Source organism: Falco peregrinus, chromosome 6, assembly GCF_023634155.1.
Source record: "Falco peregrinus isolate bFalPer1 chromosome 6, bFalPer1.pri, whole genome shotgun sequence".
NCBI lineage: Eukaryota > Metazoa > Chordata > Aves > Falconiformes > Falconidae > Falco > Falco peregrinus.
In genome coordinates, this window is record NC_073726.1 from 1,018,868 (window position 1) to 1,042,484 (window position 23,617).

At 45.3% G+C, this 23,617-nt stretch overlaps 1 protein-coding gene across 1 annotated transcript; it reads left to right on the top strand.

Annotated features, from left to right (window-relative positions):
* The first annotated feature begins 469 nt into the window (after positions 1–469).
* Positions 470–23,412, top strand: LOC129784704 (heat shock factor protein 5-like). Its single transcript, XM_055807572.1, has 7 exons — positions 470–681; positions 1,150–1,823; positions 4,560–4,934; positions 7,618–7,715; positions 12,697–13,214; positions 17,927–18,086; positions 22,351–23,412. Exons 1-5 carry the CDS (start codon positions 470–472, stop codon positions 12,970–12,972), a joined length of 1,635 nt encoding a protein of 544 aa, XP_055663547.1. The 3' UTR covers positions 12,973–13,214; positions 17,927–18,086; positions 22,351–23,412.
* Positions 23,413–23,617: the final 205 nt, after the last annotated feature.

The following is a 23,617-nucleotide window of genomic DNA, read 5'->3' on the forward strand; positions in this document are numbered from 1 at the left end:
GCTAGTTCTTACCCTCGCTGCTGATTTTCTCTGCCCCATTTTAACTCCACTTGATCTGTTCTGGCGTGGGGATCAGAACTGCACAGGTCTGGGGGGTTTTGGGGCAAATGTGACACAATTCCCGATTTGTTCCGTGTTCCTCTGCACTCCTTATAAATTCGCTTTTCCTTTTGTGAACTGCCAGTGGTTTTTAAGCCGACACTTTTGCTCTGCCGGCTGCATTCCTCCCGGAGGGGTACGCACCAGCCCGGGGTGCCCCCGGCACATGGAGCAGCTCCCGAGCCCCCGCCGCCCGCGCCCCTCTCCGTCCCCGCCGCCCGCACCCCGCGGCAGCCGCGGCGCCCGGGCAGGTCCGGCTGCTCAGCAGAACCCGCCCCCGCCCCGCCCCTCCCTGGGATTCGGTGTTGTGTCACGTGGCCCTGCGGCCCCGCCCCCTTTCCCGCGCGCGGTCCCGGGGCGCCGGGCAGCCATGGCGGGGTGCGGGGCCGCGGAGCGCGTGTTCCCCGCTCTGCCCCGCCTGCAGCCGCTTTCCACGGCCCGGCGCCCACCCGCGCCGTGGTTCAAGGACGTCCAGGCTGCCCCCGGGACGGCTGTGGGCTGGCAGCGGGGCCGCCCCGAGCGGCAGCTTTCGGCCCCGGGCCTCAGCCGCCCGGTCGCTCACGGAAGCTACGGCAGATGCTGGTGGCAGCGGAGCTGAGGGGCCGGCGGGGGTGAGGGGACCGGCGGGGCGGAGGGGGTGGCCGAGGGGACCGGCGGGGCGGAGGGGGATGGCGGGGCTGAGGGACATGGCCCGGCTGAGGGGACATGGGGAGCTGAATGGACGGGGGGAGCTGAGGGGGATGGCGGAGCTGAGGGGGATGGCGGGGCTGAGGGGGAGCTTGAGGGGGATGGCGGGGCTGAGGGGGAGCTGAGGGGGATGGCGGGGCTGAGGGGGAGCTGAGGGGATGGCGGGGCTGAGGGGGAGCTGAGGGGATGGCGGGGCTGAGGGGGAGCTGAGGGGGATGGCGGGGCTGAGGGGGAGCTGAGGGGATGGCGGGGCTGAGGGGGAGCTGAGGGGATGGCGGGGCTGAGGGGGGGCCGGGCTGCGGCCGTGCCGTGCCGAGGGACCGGGGCGCTGCGCGGACCAGCGCCGCGGCGGGGCTGAGGGCCGGGGGCCGCGCGCGGCGGGCAGCGCCTCGCAGGCGGGGCACGGAAGCGGAGGCCGCGCGGGCGGCGGTTGAGCGCGCGGCGGTTGGTGCCACCTACCGACACGGACGCGTCGCAGCAGCCCGTCCCCGTCAGCGCCGACACCTTCCCCGCCAGGCTGTGGCGGCTGGTCAACAGCCCGCGCTGCCGCTCCGTTCGCTGGGGTGCCTCCGGCCAGGGGCTGGTCATCAACCAGCCGCTCTGTGAGTGCGAGCTGCTGGGCGCCGGGCCGGCCGTCGCCGCGCAGCCGGGTGGCCGTGGGGCAGCGGCAGCCGCCGGTTTCTTCAAGACCACGAACTTCAGCAGCTTCATCCGGCAGCTCAGTCTCTATGGCTTCCGCAAGGTGGGGATGTTGCCGGGGAGCAGTGTGGTGGGGCCCGGGCCTGGGCCGGGCCCAGAGGGTGGACAAGGCAACGGTGGCAACTGCACTGGGCCCCTGCATCACTTCCGCAGCCCCCACTTTCGCCGCGACCGCCCCGACCTCCTTGTCCACCTGAAGCGCCTGACGAAGGGCAACAAGGCGAAGATGGCAGCGGGCCTGGATGTGACCAGCCGCCCACCCAACCGCTTCCAGCGCTTGCCTGGCACGCCACTGAACGGGCAGCCGCTGCCTCCGCCCTCGACGCTCAGCAGGCCTGGTGAGTCAGAGTGGGCCATGTGGGGCCTTGGTGGGTTTTTGAGAAGCGCTGGGTAGCATGGGATTTGAAAATCAACGCTCTCCTGAGGGAGAAGGGCTACCTGTCCTTGCCGGTGGCATCTCAGTTCAGCTGGTGTAGGGAAGCTGTTGTTGTTTATGCAGGTAGATCTGCTGCCAGTAAGCATGAGTAGCATGGTTCACATGTATTTCAGGCTGCCTGTAGACTACAGTACAGTCTCCATTGCGTGCTACACTAAGAACACCCTTGCTCGATCTCTGTGGAGCTGGCACAGCTCTACCAGATGAACGTTACTGCTTCTTGCCCGTCAGTAAGGATGCCCATCAGTAGGGATGCTTAATATGCTGTCATTACATGTGTGTGAAGCAGTGAGTTGTGTGAAGTGATAACTAGAGCATCCTGTTAGTTTTGTGCAAAGGAGACAAGACCTGGTAGTAAGATTTTTGTCAGTTGTCTCCTGAAAAAGAATTCACAAGCTACGTAGTTTTTAAAACTGATTGAATGAGTAGGTGAGAGCTAATTAGAAAATAATACTGCTGAAAAGCCCTAGAACGTGTTTTCTTTCTTTCTAACACTCTTTGAGAGGATCTGAGTTTTCCCAAGACAAGTGTGAGCCCTCAGGATTATTCCACAAATTTTGTATCGGCCCTAAAGCTTTGTAGTTGGTGCTGTGTAAGGAAGATGTGAATATCTTGCTTTGCAGTGCTCTTGGGCTGCTGCCAGAAGAGCACTCCGGCTTCCCATTCCCTTGGTGGCGTGTTAACTGTCATCTTCCTTGCAGCTGATACAGCAACGTGTTGGTTCAGCGCAGTGATCGGAGAAGACTTTAATAGCCTGGCTGGCTCTTGGACCCGAGTGATGCACCCCATGGGTGCAGAGCTGTAAGGCGCGGTGTAGGAGAAGCGGCAGGACTGTGCGACCAGGAGAAGGGGAGAAGCAGTTGACGGTACTGCTGTCTGCAGCACCGGCTGGCCTTTAGAGCAGAGTAGGGTATCCCCATACTCTTGGTTACTGTGTCAGGGTAGGAACTGTCATCTAATTCAAGTGGTGTTTTCCGTGATGTGTGTGGAACTGCACGTGCAATACCAAGAAGACAAAATGAAGCATCTGAGAAGGGATGGAACTTATTTCAGTAGGGAGGCTAGGAAACATTTAAACTAATGATTTGATGTTAACCTTGTTAAGGCTAAGATGAGTCATTGCAGACTTCAGTGACGTGGTTTGTCTGATGTAACGCAGACCATTGGTAAAGGAAATTATGAGAAAGAGATGACTTTCATTTTTTGTCCTCTGTTTTTATGGCTGCAGTTTCAGAGTTTTTGCTCTAGGAGTCTCATTTTCTAGAAAGACAGAACAAGGAAAACATTGGGGTTTCTATGCAGTCAAGTTCTGACAGGCTGACAATGCACTGTGCGCTCTGTACTGACTGTTTAGGGGCACGTCTGTTCCCAGTGTCTTGCAGGGTGTAACGCTCTGTTAAACATTCAGGAACAATTCCTGGACAGCAACTGGAGGTTGGTAACTTGGCATCCCGTGGTGTCTTGTTTACGTGTTAGAACTAGATAATCTTCATGTCCCTATCCAAAGGTAAAATATAAAGAAAAGAATTTTCATACCCCTGTTCCTTCTCTGTTTATAAATGGTGAAAGTACTGAACAGGAAATAAACGGTCCTATACATTAAGTCTTAGCAAATCTTCAGGGTCAGCTGGTATTTATTTAGTGATTCTTAATGGTTAAATGTGAACTTGCAGAATAATGACTGTATGTTACTGATTTCATCAGAGGAGTGCAAGAGGTAAATGTGAGGCTATTTTTAAAAAAAGTCCTTTTGGCTGAGAATTGGAAACTACAGGTCTGAGAAAGCCTGGCTTCTAGATAAACCCTATTGACGTGAACCATCCTGAAACTTGTAATTCTCATGGCTAAATGCAATCCTGCAGGGGAGTCACAAATGCAGTAGTTCTTGCAGAAATCAATGAGCACAGGCGTTTGTGGTGTTACTGTCAGTGTTTCCACAAAGTCACCAAAACAGAAATTGAGCTGTCATGGTATAAAAGCAAATACCATTTCATGAAACAGTAACTGTCTGAGAGAGGAAACTATAAAATAATAGAGAAGAATAAAAGGACTGTCTAAGAAATAACAAAATGGCAAAGACTGGGATATTTTAGTCTGCACTGAACTAGTTGAGCTGAGAAAAAATTGGCTTTGAAATTTTTTTCTTGACCAAATAAATGACTTGTCATAAAGTACTTGCAAAGTCCATTGGAGGATTTTGACATTGCCCTTCCCTTAGCTGTTTGTGAGCTGTCAGTAGTGGAGTTTGGTCAAATCTTGCTTTATGATGTCCCTTTTTTAGAATGTATTGTCTGATTTAACACACCGTACTTTCAAAATTGCTTTTGTTTGGTTTAGTAAGTTACTACACATTTTGATTTATAGCACATTTCTAAATATGGGTAACTCGTTACTGCCAGTTTAAGGAGATTGAATGCTACGCAGACACCTCTGTGTTGGCGCTTCACTCGTGTGCCACACAGCAGTTAGTGCATGCTCGGGTCTAAGAGTACAGTCTCCTTTCTGGATTAAGTACGCTGGAGCAAAGGTAGTCTTCCCAAATCATGTTGTAGAGCCTTGGCTCCTCATATTGCCTTTCTTTGCCTGTGAAAACTCCTTTCCTTAACACTTGTTTCGCTTTATTTTGTACCCACTGCAGGACTGCTGACTGTAGGACAGTTTCATCAACTTTACGGTCAAGGTGTTTTCCCTCCTTACTCCTACATGGCAACCTCGTGCCAAGCCCCCAGCACTTCACCAGCACAAAGATTAGATCCGACTCCAGTCCCTTCCACTTGGATCCAGCAGGGACCACTTGGGTTGCTGCCAGGGCAAGGGGCTTCCCCAGCTTTTCCAGATAAAGGGGCTGCCTTTCCTGTACTCCAGACACTTCCAACAGGAGCCACGTACACCCTCCAGCCTGTGGCTTCTCTTCCGCCACTTCAGCAAGGGACTCAAAGCGTTGCCGCATCCATTGCAAATTGCAGCAGCTCTGCATCTTCAGTGCCGTACTCACAAGCCTGCTATCCAACAGGTATGAAAAAAAATTTCTGCATTTGCTTTTCAAAAATAGATTTTAAAGTGAGACTTTCCAATATTTTTCTACAATACTCCGCCATGTGTATATCTCAAGTGAGAATTAGAAAGTGTCAAGTCTAAAAGGAAGATGGACCTAAAGCAAAAGGAGTTTCTGTTTGGTATTCGTGCCCTTCCTCCAGATTTTGTGTGTCCCCTGGTGATTTTCTGGATAGCCTTTCTGTTGAGGTGAAAGGGCGAGGAGAAGAATATTTGTCCAATACTAGTCGGTGTGAGGCTAACTTTCATTTTTGTTTTTTTAATTAAGCAAAACTTGGACAATGATATTAAAGCACTGAGACCTTGTTAAGAAGTAGTATCCTAGGCCTTGGTCTCATGTTTTTCCAGGTTAAGGTTTTAAACTCAAAGATCAGTCAAAAGTATTGTGCAGAACAGGGGTCCTCAAACTTTATAAACAGGGGGCCGGCGCGCGGATTAGATGGCAGGAAGTCATCTGCATCTGCTTGGTTTCCCCCTCCAACCCCCGGCACGGGTGGGGGTGGTGGGGGTGTTCTGTAAATAGGGGGGGCTGGATTGAGGACCCTGGGGGGCCATATCCGGCCCGTGGGCCATAGTTTGAGGACTCCTGGTGTAGAATATTTCATTCTGCTCATACTATTTTTGTATCTAAATTTTTTTTCTTGCTTAGCTTCTTTATGTTGTATTTTTTTATGCACTGAAAACTAGAAAGTACAAAAGTCTTGGCTCCTTTCTTTTTTCTAAATTATTTCTGCCACAATTGTCAGTCTCACTTAATCACTCAATTGCAAAGTAAATCAGTCTCACTGAAGTGTTTTTATTCTTCAGAAGAGGAGTTGAAGCAAATTACTGTTCTTTTCCTTGCCCTTACCTTGAATGGGAAAAATCACATGATAGGGTATTTTCTGGGGAGTGGTGGTGTATTCGTTGTGGGTTTGTGGTGTTTTTTTTAGTTTCCCTAAAACTTCTGAAATTCAGAACAGTGACTCTTTCCTTGAACAAACTAAAGCTCAGTTGTTATTCTTTCCTTCTGCCTGCTCCTCCTTTGGCAGCCGCACCTTCACAAAGACAGCTATCTATCCCTGTTTAGAAATCCTACGCAGTGAAATCATTACATCTTTTGTGCATGTCTTCTGAGACCTCTGCTGAGAACATTTCGGACAATAATCAACAGTTTCTGTAACGTCATTTTTGTCAAGGAAGGGTTCTGAGGAGCTGGGCATTTCTTGTAGACACACTTAAATGTTTAAGAGACAGGCAACTTCTGCCACGTGCTCCTTATGCAAAGATTTCTGTGGTGGCCAGAGTGTGGAGCCTGCCTTACCAGCTGCTAACTATCAAGTCTTCTCCCAGGAGCAGGTGTCCTGAGAGTCATAGAATGGTTTGGGTTGGAAGGGACCTTAAAGATCAGCAAGTTCCCACCCCCCTGCCATGGGCAGGGACACCTTCTATTAGACCAGGTAGCTCCAAGCCTCATCCAGAATACTTGCTTAATTAAGGTGGGAGGTGGGAGGTGGTCCCAGCTTTGCGTTTCTATTGGTTACAGAGCATAGGCTGAAACTCATCATGATGAATTGTAGTTGTCTCTGTCTCAGCTAAGGCCCCAGCCCTCTCCCGTAGTCAAGGGAAGGAAAGGGGCGTCTTGGGTGCGATTTCACGTAGCTCGGTTTAGAGTTTGTCTTGGGGTAAGATAGATTACTGGTGTCCTGGAAGTGCCTGTTTTGAAGTACTGCCTGTAGGGGAGCTGAGGGAGACCAGCGTAGATTTAGACATGAATATGGAGATCTCTCTCACTGGATGACGCTCGTTGCTTTAAGTTTAAAGGATAACTTGGCTATGTTGCTCAGGTAGAACCTTCTGGGGTGGGAGGTGGGTGTGAGAACGCAGCGAAAACATACCAAATTTTGCAAGGTGTAATCAAAACTAAAATACAGAAACTTAGGGAATCTGAGGCGTTTGAAACCTCCAGTGAATTAATTAGCGTTTCTGAGAGTTTCAACTATCTGCAAAACCTTTGACAGTAGTAGAATCGCGTCAAAGAAATGCGTTGAAGCTTTATTATCCGAGAGTGTCTAATAATGAAAAATCAGTCATGGAGACCATGTGAGAAATATTAGTGCCACCTGACAGTGCAAGTCCAGTCGCGCCTTTTGAATGCATCTGTGGCTGTAGGGTTCATTTACCTATGAAGACCTTTCTGGTGAGTGGTAGTTTAGGAGTAGTCATGATATTCTTCGGAATGATACACTCTTGGTTAAGATAATTCATTTTCTTTGTAAGTCTTAAAATTCACATGGTCACAAGTGTGTATGAACACCTAGGCTCAGCTATGTGAATACGCTTTCTGTGGTGTATTGTGACAAGAAACTCAAGCAGCCAAATCAGAGAGGTGATACTAAGACACAAAAGACTCTGATTATGAGGTTTCTGCATGTATGTGTGTGTGTTACCAATTTTACAATATATATTTTTAATACATCTATACATACCTTAAATATTTTTAAGGTTAAGAAATTGGTCTTAAAATGACTTGGGAGGTAACAATAAATTTCTGGAATGTCGTTTACTGTGTGATTATTGAAATGTTTAATCAAAGTAAGCAATAGAACTGCACACCAGACACAAGTTCTGGCAGTCTGATAGCTGTGTTTGAATTCTTGCAGCCACACCACAGAGCTGTTCAGCAGCAGCCCACACAGATCCTCTGGCTGGCTGTGCTGGTCCTACTGCTTCAGCGTGCACCCACGACAGCTTTCTCCAGGTGAGCGTAGCCTACTGAAAGGAGGTGAAAGAGAAGGAGACTGTATGAATGAACTGCAGGTTTATACACTTGTGAAATTAAGGATATAAATTTGAAAACTGATCTGCTTGATGAAGTGAAAGTGATGTGGTTTACAAATACCTATTTCAAAGAACCACTGAATGTTAAACGGGTAGTTTTGTAATTCAAGTTAGGTTTCAGGGTAGCAGCATAGTGGGTGTCCTCATCAGTGGAGTGTTTTTGCTTGACTTCACCAGAATCACTTTTAGTTAATGAGCCTGCATTTGTATTTGAAGAATGTTCTTGCCTGGACAAAAAGAGATTCTTTAATATTATGAAAATACTGAGAAGCAGCTCCACTTCTTTGTCCCGGACAGCTTCCTGCAGTCCTGAGTTTGATTTGATGAACGAGGAAAACTAAGGTGACTTTGTGGACTGGGCCCCACCTCGGAGATCTCTTATTAAAGGTAACTCCAGTACTTCTTGTAAATGCTTTATGTAATTTTAGTGGAAACTGCGCCTTATTTGGAGGGCCTGGCTTATCAGATATCAGAAGATCTGAAGTAAAAATGCAAGAGCTTCCTTTTCTATTACAGCATAACGCATATACTTTTTTCCCCCTCACAGAGGACAAGCGAAGCAAGTTATGCTTATGCGTGTTGAAAAAGGGTTGACCTACCCAAGCTTGATCATCCAGTTTCCTGTCTTGCAAATATCAACCTTTCTCTTTTATTCGTGACTTATAAGCTAATCCAAGATGGGCAGGTTATGGCCAGGGTAACACGTTAGTGTAAGGCTATAAATAGCCAACAGCCAGTCATGCCGTCGATATTGTAGTATTTATTTTTCGCACACTGCATCTTTGTCCTCTCACTTTCATTGTGAGCTGCTTTTTTCATCCAGGACATGAGGATCCATCTGAGCGATGGGCAGTCACAATTAAATAGCTTATCTCGGAAGGCCGAGATCCATGGGATAGTAAATCATTCCAAAGGAGTTGTCAGAGGTGGTGTTGTGGCTAGATTGAAGGATAATATACAGTGTACAAAGGGTCTAGTAAAAATCAGTTGTTTGGAGAAGCAAGTCCATGGGCGGCGTGTGGAGTCAGAAGAGCTTTCGGCCACTTGCTAGTGGTTGCTTTGTTTCCTGGAAACCCCCAGCAAAAAGCTGCCGAGCATCTGGGCAGACAGAAGGCCAAAGGCAAGCAGTGCCCTGTATCAGTTCCACCAGGTCAGTAACCGGCTGTCTCTGAGCAGGGTAACACAGCTATCGTACCGCGTGGATCAACGGGACTTCTTGAGATTTCCGAGTCTTAGCATAGCCTAGGTCATTTCTCCTGGAACGTGGTGACAGGCTGTGCAGGTGGTACAGAAGACAGCAGTTTGCCTGCGGTTCTTGCTGAGCTGTGGGGAATAATCAGTTTGCCTTTTGTGTGTTCTGGGGCATATACTTCCCCAAACTTCTGCTGGGGGATGTGGCAAGCTGCAGTATTGAGCATCCTGCCCGGCTGGTGTATTGATCATCCATCAGTAACCACTTGCACAAATCCTCAAAAGCGGTAAAATTTATCAGCCCTGGCTGACTAAGCATTTTTATTGTTCTTCACAAAAAATAGAACTATTGCATGGTATATTTCCTATCGTTCCACTCAATACCTTCTACCAGTTGCAGGAATTCAGTGCGATGCTGTTGAAGTGTGGTTTGCGGGGCGTTTTAGGCTGTTTGGTCACGCTGTGTGCTGCTAGGTAGGAGTGGCAAAGCCTATACGAAACTGCTGGACCAGTCCCGAAGACAGCGAACCGTATCGGCACACTAGTAGTCAGCAAGCTGGTTACCAGCCCCGTTTCTGTTGGATCCAGCCGGTGCTTTGTGGTCTCAGAAGGAAAAGCGGGCACTCTTGGACAAGGAAGCCTAACCTTGTGCTGTTCTTACTGGGTCTTGCAGAGAGCATCACTTTTAAGTTTAGGAGAGATTAAGACAGGTGGAGTTTCTGGGTCTTGGAGGCCAGCTGCTGGGCTTGTACAGTACGCACCTGAGCTGCTGAAAGTGTTAGGTGACCCTGACTGGAACATGGGCAGACCAGGCCGGTAACTAACTGGTTGGTTGGCTGCAGTTTGCTCTCCAGGAAAAGCTACAGAGAATTACTGCGTGGAATGGCAAGGGGACATAGGTGGTTATACCCAGACATGGTGGCTGATGATGGTGTATCTCACCAGGTTTCTGAAATCGGGGTTTCAGAGGTTTGTATTACACTCTCATCACGGTTGGTTACAAACCAGGGAGCTCAGGTACAACTTCTTACCCATTTTTCATTTGGGTTCTCTTAAGTGGGGTTTGGATTAGTGTGATGAATCAGTATCCTTGGGTAGGAATGAGTCTTTTGAGAGACCTCCTGCTATCTTCTGCAACAGCAGTGCTGGCAGCTCACAACCATTAGCTCAATACTTCCCCGCTGCTTTATCATAGATGTGAACTGAGGCTACATACGGGATTTCAGCGATTTTTTTAATTTTTTTTTTCCTGCCCCCACCTCGTTTTGTTTTTTTTTAATAGCAGCCCTGCCATTTGATTATTGCTATTACCATGGTTATTAAGCTGTCGGTATTTCCTTGTGGAACTGAAGCAAGAGGTAACGGGAAATGGAAGAAATAAACGTGCAAGAAAAAAGAAGAACTTTCTGACCTTAAAAGCAGTCCTAAGTAGTTTGCTTTTATTTGTAATAAGGAATGATAATCAGCCATGTTATTTCAAAAAGAAGTCAAGTCTGAACTAATTCCGATTGCCCAAGCACTCAAGCCAGATTTGTGTAGTCCTAGCGGTCCCTGAAAAGGTGTGGTTGTGCTTTAATTCCTGCACATGCCACGCTAATCTTGTAAGTGAAATGCCCGTCTTCTCTTTCACCACTTCTGCTAAGTTAGACCATTTTTCCTCTTGAGCTTGAATGACCAGCAAGCTATTAGTCTTTCAGGCCCTGACTTCTCAATCTTTTATCGGTTTTCCTTGTTTCATTGCTGCCTCCCCCCATCCTTCTCCAGGTGAACTAAAAGGATTTAAATTGTACCTTTGTGTGGCCCCTTTCTCCTGTTGGAAATACACACGAGATCCTGTAGTGCATCCAAGAGGACAATATGTGCTATAACAGCTTCAAGCTGAGGTCCCCTAAGAAGAGGCAGAAAAAGCTTCAGTATGGGTGGGTTGGTTGGTTGGTTTTTGGCAGGGATGATCTTATTCCTGGATGGTTTGGTAATCCAGATCTTACTTAGAATCCTGACTACTTATGACACTAAACAAGCAATGCAACAGAAATGAAACACCTTATTAACATTTTAAAAAAATAGAACTGAAAAAAAATCAAATGAGAGGAATAATGTTTGAACCTATCTCATAAAAACATAAAGGTGGCTTAGCCTTTAATGAAAAGATTTTGCTTAACTTAACCTAAATTTCTCAAATTCCAGGTTTTATTTCCCCCTCCGTTTCCCCCCACCCTCCACAGTTTGTGGCTATCTGCAAACTGGCACATGTACACGAATCCACACTAGGACTTGCCTTCACACACCCAGGAGACAGGATCTCATCTCTTTGTGGTATCTCCATCAGGGAGAGACCAAGTCCTTCACTGGCATTTGATCTGATACGGCTTTCCTAGTAGGTGATCCTGTAGCTTCCTGTTCTCTAATTTACTCGTCTCTGGAAGTAGCTTTTCATTAACCATGACCTCAGCTAAAAGGTCTAAGGATAGTCAGGCACTAAGGACTACTCCTTCATACTGGATCTCTTCCAAAAGAAGGCTGTATTTTAAATAGACCTGAGTTTCTGTTCAACATCATTGTATGACTTGTATTTGTCAGAAGAAATGACCCTTCTAGTGTCCTTTGACTGAGTCACCTCCAGAAGAAGTAGCAGTACAGACACTGGCTGTTAAAATGTCATCTATCATTTCACTTGGGTAGGACTTGCTGCTTTGGAAAAACTCTTTCATTGTCTTCATTCTGTTTTAAAGGTTATTCGATATATAGGAATGCTACTAAAAAAATCATCACTGGATTGCTGATTGTGTCCTGTCGTCCTGTGATGTTATTACAGTGAAAAATTTTACTAGTGTTCAGACGTGATCTGTGATGGCAAAGGCAGTCTCTGTAGGTTCTACAAGAAGTGTTTCTGACCTGAAATTCTGTCGGGTTTTTATGCAGATCGATGCAGACTTTGGGTTGTGCCTCTGTGGGACATTGTCATGACCGGAGAGTCCAGATGTGAGGCTGTGACAGGCAGGGCAGTTTTGCAGTATTTGCTTTCACCGGTATTTGAACTCCCACTCATCCTGGGACTGGGGCGTTCCTGGGGGGCACCCCTTGTGTAGATGTGCCTATGGACAATCACTTGAGGAGGAAAATGGTATTATTGGTTAAGAAGCGGTGAGTTCCTCAAGTTGTGTTGTCCATATGCACATTTACAGCATGTGGACCTTTTTCTTTTGCTTAAAAATGATGTGGTTTATACTGATTTTTTTATACTACAACAACAGGAATGCTTGAGTTTTAGAAGGAACTGAAGGCGGGTGGATTTTCTCTCTCATTTTCTATTACGTATGTGGCACGTGAAGAGGGTGGTTCTAGTGTACCCCCACAGGTCCTACTAAGACCAGAAGTCTCTGATTTGAATGCTTGGGTATATTTAACACCTGCGGTGCAAAGGGTGTGCAGACAATGCATCTGCAGGCATACACCAGCTCCTAGTAAGTAACCTTCTCTCCAGGAGAGACCATGAATAGAAGAAAGGAAGCGTGCCAAGAGTAAGGTGGTTAATGAAAACCAAGACAAAGCAGTAGCTTTTTTCTTTTTTCTTCTGGTTAAACTTGCTATTAAACTGAGAATAACGGACAATCTTTCAAGCTTTTGGATAAATGGATAAACAGAATCAATACACATCCTGTCATGGTAATTTTTTGATACACAAGTTCACTGTATTTTGTTTTTTCCAGAATCCTCCAATGCAGTCATCTTATGAAGCTGAACTGATGCCGTCTGACTGGCTATGTAATATATCTGAAGAAAACAAGAAGGCAGAAGTCAGTCTTGAAGCCACGTTTCAGGTTGCCGCTGAGGTGCATTCATCATGCAAAGCTGAAAAGGTGGGAGTGGCACCTGTAGAGAGCCAGTATTCGATCCTGGAGTTTAATGGAAATCAGGCACCGCCTGTTAATAGTTACGCACCACCTTCAACTGAGGAAAGCCAGCTGGAATGTCTCACTCTGTAACTTCAGACACATAATTTCTGGTGGAAGCAGATGGAGCACTGAATTTGTCTCCATTACAGCCTTCTGACATTCTTTGTGCTGCCGATCCCACTCTGTCTATAGAAACTGCTGCTGCTGCTAAAATACTACAAGAACTTCTGACCACACAGGAAGCAGATGAAAAACGGAGCAAAGAACCAGATCACCGCCCAGCTGAGTTCTCCCTCATGTTTTTTCAGGAAGAATTGTTCAGTCCAGAGCAGGTAAGGGGTAAGGGGAGGTAAACCAACATCTTTCTTGAGCTAACTATATTTGATAGTAATGCTAGGGTCTGGACCGGTAGCTTTTCAATATTCTTGCCTGCTTAAGAACTGAAGGCTTCTTTAATTAAGCTTTTAATGTACAGTGAAGGGTTTGCTTGGTAAAACAAGATATAAAAAAGAAGACGGAATGAAAAAGTATCCCATGTTTCCCATGTTAATGAGCATGACATGCGTCAGCCTGTTGGCCAAGTTAGGGTGCTCATTTGCATGGGAAACATGCGTAGTGCAGGTGTATTCGTGGTGATGAAGTGGATGCTTTTTTAGGTTGTAACATACCATCTTTAATCTCCAACAAAGAAGAGTATTTTGAGAATTGCTGCTGGAGGCAGATTTTTGCTTAAATTTAGATAAACGGTTAGATTGTTTCTGATAAATAGTTGTAAGTTCTGTTTTCTGTGGAAAGTATAGTTTATTGACATTTGACTGGTATAAAGCATCTTCATTGGTTTATACTTTGTGGTGTACAACAAGTTGTAATTGTACTTCGGTCTACCTGTACCTGGTCTTCCCGGTATGTAAAATTGTAAGTCTCATGAGGGGTGAGGGGCATTCTAGATGTTACTCTGTTAAGGCAGCAAATGCGTGCTCTGCTTTTTGTTTTGTTTTGTTTTGAAAACAAGGTAAGCTCAGGAGATTGACTGCATCTGTTTCTGCTGCATGAGACCTACCTTGCATGTAGGCACTCAATCTCATTTTTGTGTGTGCATTGAAGCTACTGTCTTATTGTTCTGTCGGTAGCTTGACGCCTTCACTGAAGTTTCTAGATCGGAAATCATCAGCTGGCGCAAACCTCCCGTTGTTGCTTTCAGCGTTATAAAGATTAGTATCTTCCTCTTGGGTATCTTTCTAGAAAGGGGTGTGTATCCTGATCAAGCCTCTGCATAGCTCAAGCCTAGACTAGACCGTTCTGCTCAGTACCGTGTAGGGAAGAGCACATCCCTGTGCTAGTGCATAGAGTTGGCAGCACTCCTTAATTGGTGCCCACTCATTATATTAAGTGTTGACCGCACTTTAAATGTTGTCAGTTTTAGAATTTTGGAACTGCATTTTTAGAATGATAGGTTGTCCCTTGTTGAAGGCCTTTGGAGTCCGTGACCCGAACTTCCTTGTCAAGAACTGGGGGAATTAAGCACACGAACCACGTAGTTGTTTGGGAGGGAGGTTTTGTATATTTGTGAGAATCCTGATGTTGGTCCTGGACTGTAACGGGTTAAATAACTGGCCTCATTTTTTGAGCAATTGAAAAGCAATTCAGGGACTGTTCAGCGTTTTGTTTGACAGATTCCCTCTTTCTGTTAGAACTACTCTTCAACTAGTCTCCTCCTCCCAAAGTCGGGAGAGGGAAGGTTAACTTTAACACCCTACTTGTCCAGAGCCTGCGGTCATGGCAGGTGCAGAACTCTCCAGAGGAGGCTTCGGTGCCTGTACTCCTCACATCAGGCTCCAGCACAGTTTTCTTCCTCATCCCGGAATCTGGAAGCACTCAGGCTTTCAGTGGCTGTTGGTACCATGTGTTTTAGAGCAAGCTTATGACAGAATAGTGGGCGTGCACAGAAGACCGCTCTATTCCTCTCTACACAAGCAGAGGGGGAGCAAATTCCTCCACTGTTCATACAAGAGCATCAGAACAGCTCTGCTGGGTCAGATCAAAGGTTTGTCTTGCCCAGCGTCAAGTCTCAAAACAACAACTGTAACCTGATGTGTAGGGAAGAGCAAGAACAAGGAGCGCAAACAGAGCAGGGCATTCCTGCTTACACATTCCAGCTACTTTCAGCCGGAAGACTTGCGATGATACTGTGTACTTCATCTTGGGTTTCTGCTCTGTGGACTGAAGTCAGCCCTTGAAACTGTCGGTTTTAGCATACGGGACCTTTTGACCAAGCTGGTACTGTTTTGTTTTCTGTTTCGTTCACAGTATTTCCCAGCATTTAATTACTCTTGTGACCAGCACTGAGCCTTGAACTGTCTTCCTTGTAGAAGTAACAGTTTAGTAGAAACCTGCTTTATTCTGTTTTCCCGATTTCCTAAAAGACAGCAAATTAAAGAGCAGCTCTTTACATGAAAAGAGTTAGTACATTCAACAGGTCAGATCCAGCGTTGTCCTCTCAGCCTCAGTGAATTTCTGTCCTAGACTTTTAGAGGCTTTGGCCTTCAATGGGCACCTCTTATTCCACTCCTACTCCTAAGAAATGTTTTATTTTCTTCTTAAAGTGGAAATAGAACATTTCTGTAATGCTTGATCAAGAGGAATTTGCCTCTGATTTCGTTCAGTCTCCTTGGCAGCATACCTATGTGAAGGCTGAAACGCTTGCTTTCTTTGGGGAAGGTGAATCCAGCAAACCCTGTTCATGCGAGTTGCTAATTTTAGTACCTCAGCTTCCCATCATGGTTCCAGCTGGGTATAGGTATAGTCCAGTCAGTGTCTCGTAAGTCGTGTAAGTAGTGAGATGCAGCAGTTTTGGCGTTTTTCAGTAACTGAAGTGAAAAGGCAAAACTTTCACGTCTGTCAGCTTTGGTAGCTTTGCTTGATTCTCTGCCAAACAATGTTTTGGACTCTGAAGTTGCAGAAGTATTAGACCTGAGTGGAGGGTCTGTCCACAGGTGCAGTGAATCCATGGTCAGAAACATGTTCGCTTAAAAGACCGAACAATAAAAAAAAGGGATAGCTTGGGAACCAGACTTGTGTGGGCTAGGCTGATGCTGTTAGGATGAAAATGGTATTATTACCTATTACATTAGATTACTGAAGAGTTGGTGTGTAAGATTCTATAAACACAGTGATAAGAAGAAATCTGAAAGGGGTGCTGTGCAGTATGACTGCTCTTCAGTTTCCACACACGCAGCTGTAAGGGTTAAAATTGGACACAGCATTGGAAGTACAGGTTCACCAGTGAGGGGGAATGAAATTTCCTCAGTTTGCTGGCCACGCTCGTCCCGGTGTAGCCCAAGGTGTCGTTAGCCTTACTGGGCACTGCAGCATCCCCAGGTCCTTTGCAGAACTGCTAGTTAGAGTGTCTAGACTACTTTCACCACGTGTGCTAGTAACAGTTTCTTGATAATGGTTATCCCAATATGCATGTTACTTGTTTTTTCTTTATCAAACACTGCAATTTGGTATCTACATCCCCTGCCTGGTATTGCTTTTCATTAGTCTCTTCTTTTTAAATAATGAAGTTTGCAGAATTGTTTCTAGAGCAGTTGTCCGGTGGAATATCCGGTTTAGAATGCTTACCTGAGAAATCTTCCCTTCTCTCACTACTTGATGAAGGCTGCTCACTGATTTTTCTAGAACTTGCTATTATGGAAATGTCACCAGGAATAGAGAAGTCATCATCACTCGTGAGACTTGGATTCTAGCTGGTGAAGGTAGTGACCTACAGCCTGCCTGCCTTCTTTGTTTTTGTGCCTGGGAAGGAGTTGTGGTTCAGACATCAGACAAAAGGCACTGCTAGCCACGTGTTTTTCACGTGGCCTTGTTAACAGTACTAAAGCAATACATCCAGACAGCACATTTCAAAGAGGAAAAACCGAGTCAAATGGGTATCCAGCAAGTGCAGGAGGTGTGTGGGAGGGAACTAGTTCTCCCTGGAGTACTCCATTACTGTATTTGCACAGGCCTTTTTGAATGTTATTATACAACTTTGTCAAGCAATGTATGTGTGTTTCTATTGATACGTATACACATAGCCTGTTATATACTCAACATTGAGTAATGACAGACTCAAGGTGGTGAGCATGATTTTTGGAAAGACTATCTTATTACCAGGTGTGACCTCTTGTCTTCTGTAAACTCACACATAATGGTTTTCAAAAGCTTTTTTTCCCCTTAATAGAAGGAAACATTGCAGGCTCTGAGCAGTCATTCATCTTTAGGTTATTGATGCATAAGATATTTGCAGAAGAGATGACTATTCTAGAACAGGTGATACTGTGAAAATTTTTCTGTCTAAAGGTAGATTCCAGGTGCTTAACTTTGGGCCTGTACTGCCTCAGTGAAAATGAAACAGAACTTGGTTGTCCGGGTCTTTTTTTTTTTTTTTTTTTAAGCTACAGGTTTTTGCCACATGTTCATGGAAATGTACCAGTTTGCCAAATGGTTGCCTGCAAAATACATGTAGAGCAGCAGCAGAGGGCTCTAAAAAGCAAGCAACACGTTGTAACTTAATGTCTTAACGACTGGATGGGGTGGGGTGAGATTCCCAACCAGAAATGTGTGGTTCACGTGTGGTTCTGCATCACACAGCTCTGTCAAGTTGAGCTAGATCTGTCGTTATTATTACACGTGCTGGTAAGAATGAGTGCACCTATATTTCTTCTAGCTTATTTCTTCTAGCTATTTTAATAACTGAGGGAAAAGTTCAGACTGTGGGGACATGTACCCTAACTTTGTGTATTCTAGTTTTCTGATCTCATATTTTGCTTAATATGATGTTTTGTAAGAGGTTGTTTCAATTTAGCAACCTTAATTCTGAGTTAAAAACACTTACTATGTCAACTGTCTAGGCAGTGTTCACCACCTGTTAGATGCCCTTTTGGAGTGGAGAAGAATAGCTTTTATTTTGTTTTATTGGTTTTATATTAGTTTTATTATAAGATAACATTGAGTGATCTTTGGTTTTATTTCTTTTGGTGTTGTGTTGTGTTTTTTTAAGGAGAATACTAGTGTTAAAAGTGAATCCAGGACATCGGAGACAGAAGAGAGACAATTCACTTCAGGAGCTGAGCCTGTGAACGAATCTGTAGAACAGACAGATTCATCTGTAAAATCTTTCTCCCGGAAAAGACGCAGTTCAGACACAGGCAACTCTCTCGGTAAGAAAGATTCTACGTTTTCTCAGAGATTACGGTGACAGCTACTCTGAAACTAACTATTACAGAAAGGGGAGAGTAGAAGAATTGTTGTCTGCCATGTAGATACCTCATTGTTCCTTCAGTTAAAATACTAAACTTGTACAACCTCTTAGTGTACTTATCAACACACTTCAATAGAGACACGTATGCTAATTACTCTGATGTGGGAAAGGGTATAAATTATGTAAGTAAATAAAACTTGAAGTTCTGGGAGTTGTGCCAGAAACCTGGATGTCACAATATTGAGATTTAAGTCCATAGACGTGTTCGCTGGAGGGCGACAGTGCTGTGAAGGAAACACTGAGTAATGAGGTAACTATGGAAGTTCCAGGGGCAAAACCCACCAAACTGATGAAGCTAGTGTAGAAGTCTGAACTCTTTGTCTCAGATCACTGAACACATTGTACCAGTCTGGTAGTGTCCTGAAGCACATGAGAAAAACAAGCCACAGAGTATCTGAGGCTAAAAACTTCACAAATCTAGTAACTGAAGGGAAAACCTAAATGTCCACAGAATTAGAGAGACGTAAGAGGACACAAAAAGTACTTGGGATCCATTCTAGAGGGGAATTTGGTTCAGCCTGCAAGTCTCTAAGAAGCTGTTTCCCTCACAGCTGTTCATCAAAGAGCCGATGGTGGGGTTTGAAGAGCTGTTGCTCACTTCAAAGGGTGGTTTCTAGATTCCAGATCATGATGCTAGTTAATAGTTCAGCTCATAATGCCCATCAGTTTCAAACATTTAAGTAAGGAATAAAGTCTTTCTGTCAGGAAGCTGAGAAAAAAGGTGGGATGCCACCTTGAAAAAAGACAAGCTTTTGTTTAAAACACATAATCGAGAGTTCTTGTTCAATTACTTCCTGGTATCACAGATAACTAGCAAACTTCTCAGCTTTCATATCTGAAGCAAAACATTTGCTTAACGTGCCAGTTGTAAAGTTATGTACAGGAACATGTTGGAAAGCATTCCCATGGGATTGTTCCACAGGGATGAAACACTGTTATGCTAATGCTAATTAGCAACGATTGGCATAGTCTACTCTCTGGGAAATGTGACGGTCATCCAGGTCTGCAATTCCACTGTTGTACCTTTGGGGCTTGGTGTGCGTGTTAAGGGTAGAGATAGACAGCACACCTGAGCCAAACGTGATCAGGCTCAAGCTAGCCCAAAGTCAGTTGGGTGCATGATAGAAGCCTCCAAGCTGGCATAGCCTGTCGGCTGCATGTCAGCTGTAAGCCTGAAGCAGGCAGGCTCAAGTGCAAGCTGACTTGTGCTGCTCTGACTACACCTTTGTCTGTCAGCACCTCCTGTCCTCTGTGAGACTCTGGAAACAACTTCTTTTTTAATCTCTCTGTGCTAAAATGCATCACGATGATTTCCAGGTGTTTCTTGGCAACTTGCCCTCTGAGTGTGTTGGAGTCCTCTCTGTTTTCCTGTTTTCCTTTGGGCACTCCTTTGCAAGTTTTCTGAGCCTGCAGTTTGATACATGCACCCTGCTGTGAAAAAGGCTCTTCTTCCATCTATTTCAGTAGGCTGTTTTTTTCTATGTTAATGTCACTTTTCTTTAACATCACTTTTCTTTGTTACGTGGTGACACCAAGTTCTAGATACCACACAGCGAGAGCCAATATAATGTGGTACATTTCAGTGACTGGGAGCAGCTCTGAGCCCAACCCGAGGTGTTAATCTGTAAAAACGCACCAAGAATCAAACCCGCCTTTGTGGAGAGGGCATTGCTTCCCTCCAAAGAGTGGACTGGACTTCTTTGCATTTCACAGCTGTTCTGTAGCAAGAAAAGACAAGCGTCCTTTCCCTAAAACACTGTCCCCAGGGTTTCCCTCCGTAGCTGCCAGCCCATCTCTGCAGCACCATAAATCACTGAGATGGGTTATCTGCTTCCTTCAAATGGAAAACCAATGTATTTAACCAGCCTTCTCAGCTAAATTCTAGTTTACCAGTTTTAAGAACATTCTGCCCAGCAGAATCTAGATGAAAGGTGTCTCTAGTTCATTGTCCTGTCTCCAACAGTGTCTTCGGCATTTCTGTACCATTAAGCAGAAAAGGCCTCAGTAACCTTCAGTTGATTTTTAGAGTCCCTTTTTGAAGCTGTGCAAACATTTAGCATCCACTGTGGTTTTTGTAAGTTAATGTCATTAATGCAGATTAACTACACAGCGGGTGAAGAACCCTCCTCTTCAACTACTTCTGAGTCCTCCCGGGAGCCAGAGTCTGCTACAAAGGGTGCAGAACTTAACTCGGCGCTAAGATACATCATTGCAAATGATTACGGGCTGTGTCATCTGTTCCCTTCCCACTCTTTTTCTTGAGAGGCGATGGGTATGGTGCTCTAGCTCCTGCCGTGTTTATCACACGGAGGTGCAAGGAATAGTTCACCTTTCAGGGACTGCTTTTTTTCAGCCCCAAGCTCACTCTTAGGACATAGATTTGAAGGTGCTGATGATGCATCTGCTTTTCCCACTACTTTCTAGCTGAGCTTGTCTGTTAAAATGGGAGTTTTGAAATAAATCTGTCCGCTTTTGTTGGCAGCATACACACTTGCAACAGGAGTCCTTTTGGACTTCACAAAGGATTGAGAGGAACTCTGTAAATACTTTGAGTCTCCTTCCCCATCTCCTCTGCATTGTGCTCCACAGGCACACTCAGCTAGTGAGCACAGCTGTACTGGACCTAATATCTGTGGCTTGTGCTTCCTCTTCTAAAAGAGCACGGGAGAAGGACCAGATTCTGATGGGAGGAATTTTTGTTTGCAGCCCGTCTTTCTGGAAATAGGCATCTCAGAATGGAGCAGGGGGCGTTTGTTACTTGTGGATTGAAGCATTTAAGCTGATGCTGAGACATCAAGCAAAAAATCTTTCTTTCTCGATGGCTGACCATATATTTTCTGTGAGTCGTCTAGTCCTGCAAATAATCTGATGACTTTCTCTGACTTTTTTTCTTTTTTATGCTGCAAGGTGCCCTAGACATTTACCACCCACTCCCATGCCGCTGCAGTTGTGTCACTGTGTGTTCTCTCTCATTCCCTCCAAGGTAAATAGATTTCTAGGTGCAATTGCTAAGGGCAAATCTTCATTCAGGCAAGGTCTCCCATGCTGTCATCTGTTCCCTTGAACTGTTTCCTGCACCTTCCAGCCAAAAATACTGTTAATGTTCATTTAGTTTTCCTATCCGGTCACAGTGAGATCTCTTCCTACAAAGGTGTTAAGAGTTAATGTGGGGACAGGCCTGGCCCTGAGCTCTTGAACATCTGTGTGAAGCCCAAAGCGAAGTTGCTCTCGGGAGTCCGAGCGGCAGCTGCTTGCTCCAGCTCAGTTGCCATTACCTTGACGTCATTATATATTCATTGAAGGCATTTCAAATTGCCTGTCCTGGCAGTCTGCTCTTTGGGATGAGTGGGTGTCATACCCTGTGTCTTAACTTGCCATAATTTAGAGGTGCATTGTTACAAGCCCCCTCATTTCTCCATCCCTATGCGTTTTCAAGATGTGTTCCCAACAGAGTCTGCTTTGGCAGGAGGCAGGTGTCAGAAAGTGCAAAAGTGGTGCCTATTGGGCAGGAACTTTGTAGTACAGAGAACGAACAGAGGCTGGAAGATGTGAATGTGTTTGTTTAGAGGTTAAATTTCTTGTGGGTGATGTTTGCAGTGGTAGCACTGTTGTGACTTTATCGGGGTACTTGTTCACTTTCTTGACCTGCAAGATCTGGCCATACGTGGGAAGTATCTCTGTGTTGCTGTGGATCGAGGTAACTGTCAAAAAAGGAGCCTCTTGTCTGTCCTCTCTGTGACGCCATGAGTTTTTTTCTGGGATCCTGGTGCTGGCTGTGGTGTGCTTTGAGGCAGTTGTGCCTTTTCTGGGTAAACAAAGGGATATGGCACAAGCAGGTCAGGCCTTTCTGTAGATACTGCCAGGGGCTTATAGTAATTAATGTTTGGCTTTTGGTATCCATGGTGGCAAAGGCATTTCTAAATAATACATACTGAAGAATGGGAGCACTTTTCTTATAATCTGCTTTGGGGTTTTATATTTAAATTTTTGAAAAATTGGAAGAATTCCTGTTTCTTTAAACAGTAGGCCTCAGGTGATCAGGTTATAGTCTGACATTGAAAGCATATTTTATAGTACCTGATAGAAATGCAATTGCTCTGTATGCTGCCAAGGGAAACATATCCAAGCACTGATACGTACTCAGTGTTCCCTTTTCTTCCTAGATCTCCGTCTACCGGTGGATGTACCTCGGAAGCGGGGGTGCTTTCTGGAGGATGAAATAAGAGAGTGAGAAGTGGGTGACAAATGTGCAGCAGCTGCCAGCTGGATTCCCCTGTCAGACTCCAGCAGCCGTGGAGCTTTGCCCACAACAGCCACTTTGGATCATTTCAGCTGTGTTTAAAAAAAAAAAAAAAACAAACCCCAACAAAACACCAAAGACCACACACAAAAAAGCCCCAAACAAAACAACAAAAAAACAGCAAAAAAACCAGCCCCACACCACTCTATTTTTTGCTTTCTTTTTAACTTGGTAGGGTATTGTTCAGTAGGCCTCTTTCATTACATTTTCTACCTGTCAAGTTATAAAGCACCGAGTGGTCAGAGTAATTAATATGAAGTAATTCCTTAGCTGTTTGTATTCTTTAGATTTGGAAAGTCTGAACTTTACAGGAACCCTTAAACACTTTCTTGAGACATCCTTACTGGGAAGCAGATGGGTTTTAGTGCTCTGTTAGGAATCTGTTTCACTTATTTATTTATCTATTTAACGTTGTTGGGAGCTACAGTATGCTCGGCATAGGTGGTGGTTGGTGCTCTCGCTGTCTTTGCTTGCAGTCGTACCGTGGCCCTTTACTGGGGATCGTGTATGAAACAAAAGCATTGGAAAGTCGCAAGATTCTGGGTCTGAATGGGTCTGAGATTTCAGGAGAGCAGCTAAAGGAAAGATGAGCTAATTTTCTAAGTGATTAACCAGGAAACCTTCTTCCTTCCTGAACCAGCTCTCTGTTTCACCAGCAAGTGTATGTATGTCACAGCTGCTGATCTTTTACGTTCCTGGGGAATTCTTCTGGTTTAATAATTTCCTTTTGATGCTAATGGTATCTGTAATGATAAGTTATTTATTATTCTAGTACTCTGTTCTAATTATGTCTTGAAAATATTTTTTAAACTTTTAGAGGAAGATTGTACTTATGTTGATAGCAGATCTTAAGTTTTTAATAGCTATACATTTGTGTTCATGTTAAAATACTGTTTGAAGGATAAAGGGGGCACATCCTCTACTTGTGTTCAGGAGATCCATGTGGAAGAGCACCTAAACCATCCATGTAATGGCTTCATGCGTGTTCATACGAGCCAGCCCTGAGCAAAACGCACGAGAAGGGAGCAGAGAAGCTGTCAGGACCGCCTCGGCTTGTGTAGCTCCCAGCTGTGGCCGGGATGTGCTAAGGGAGCACCGGGCAGTAAGATGAACTGAGGCGAAACCTTTCC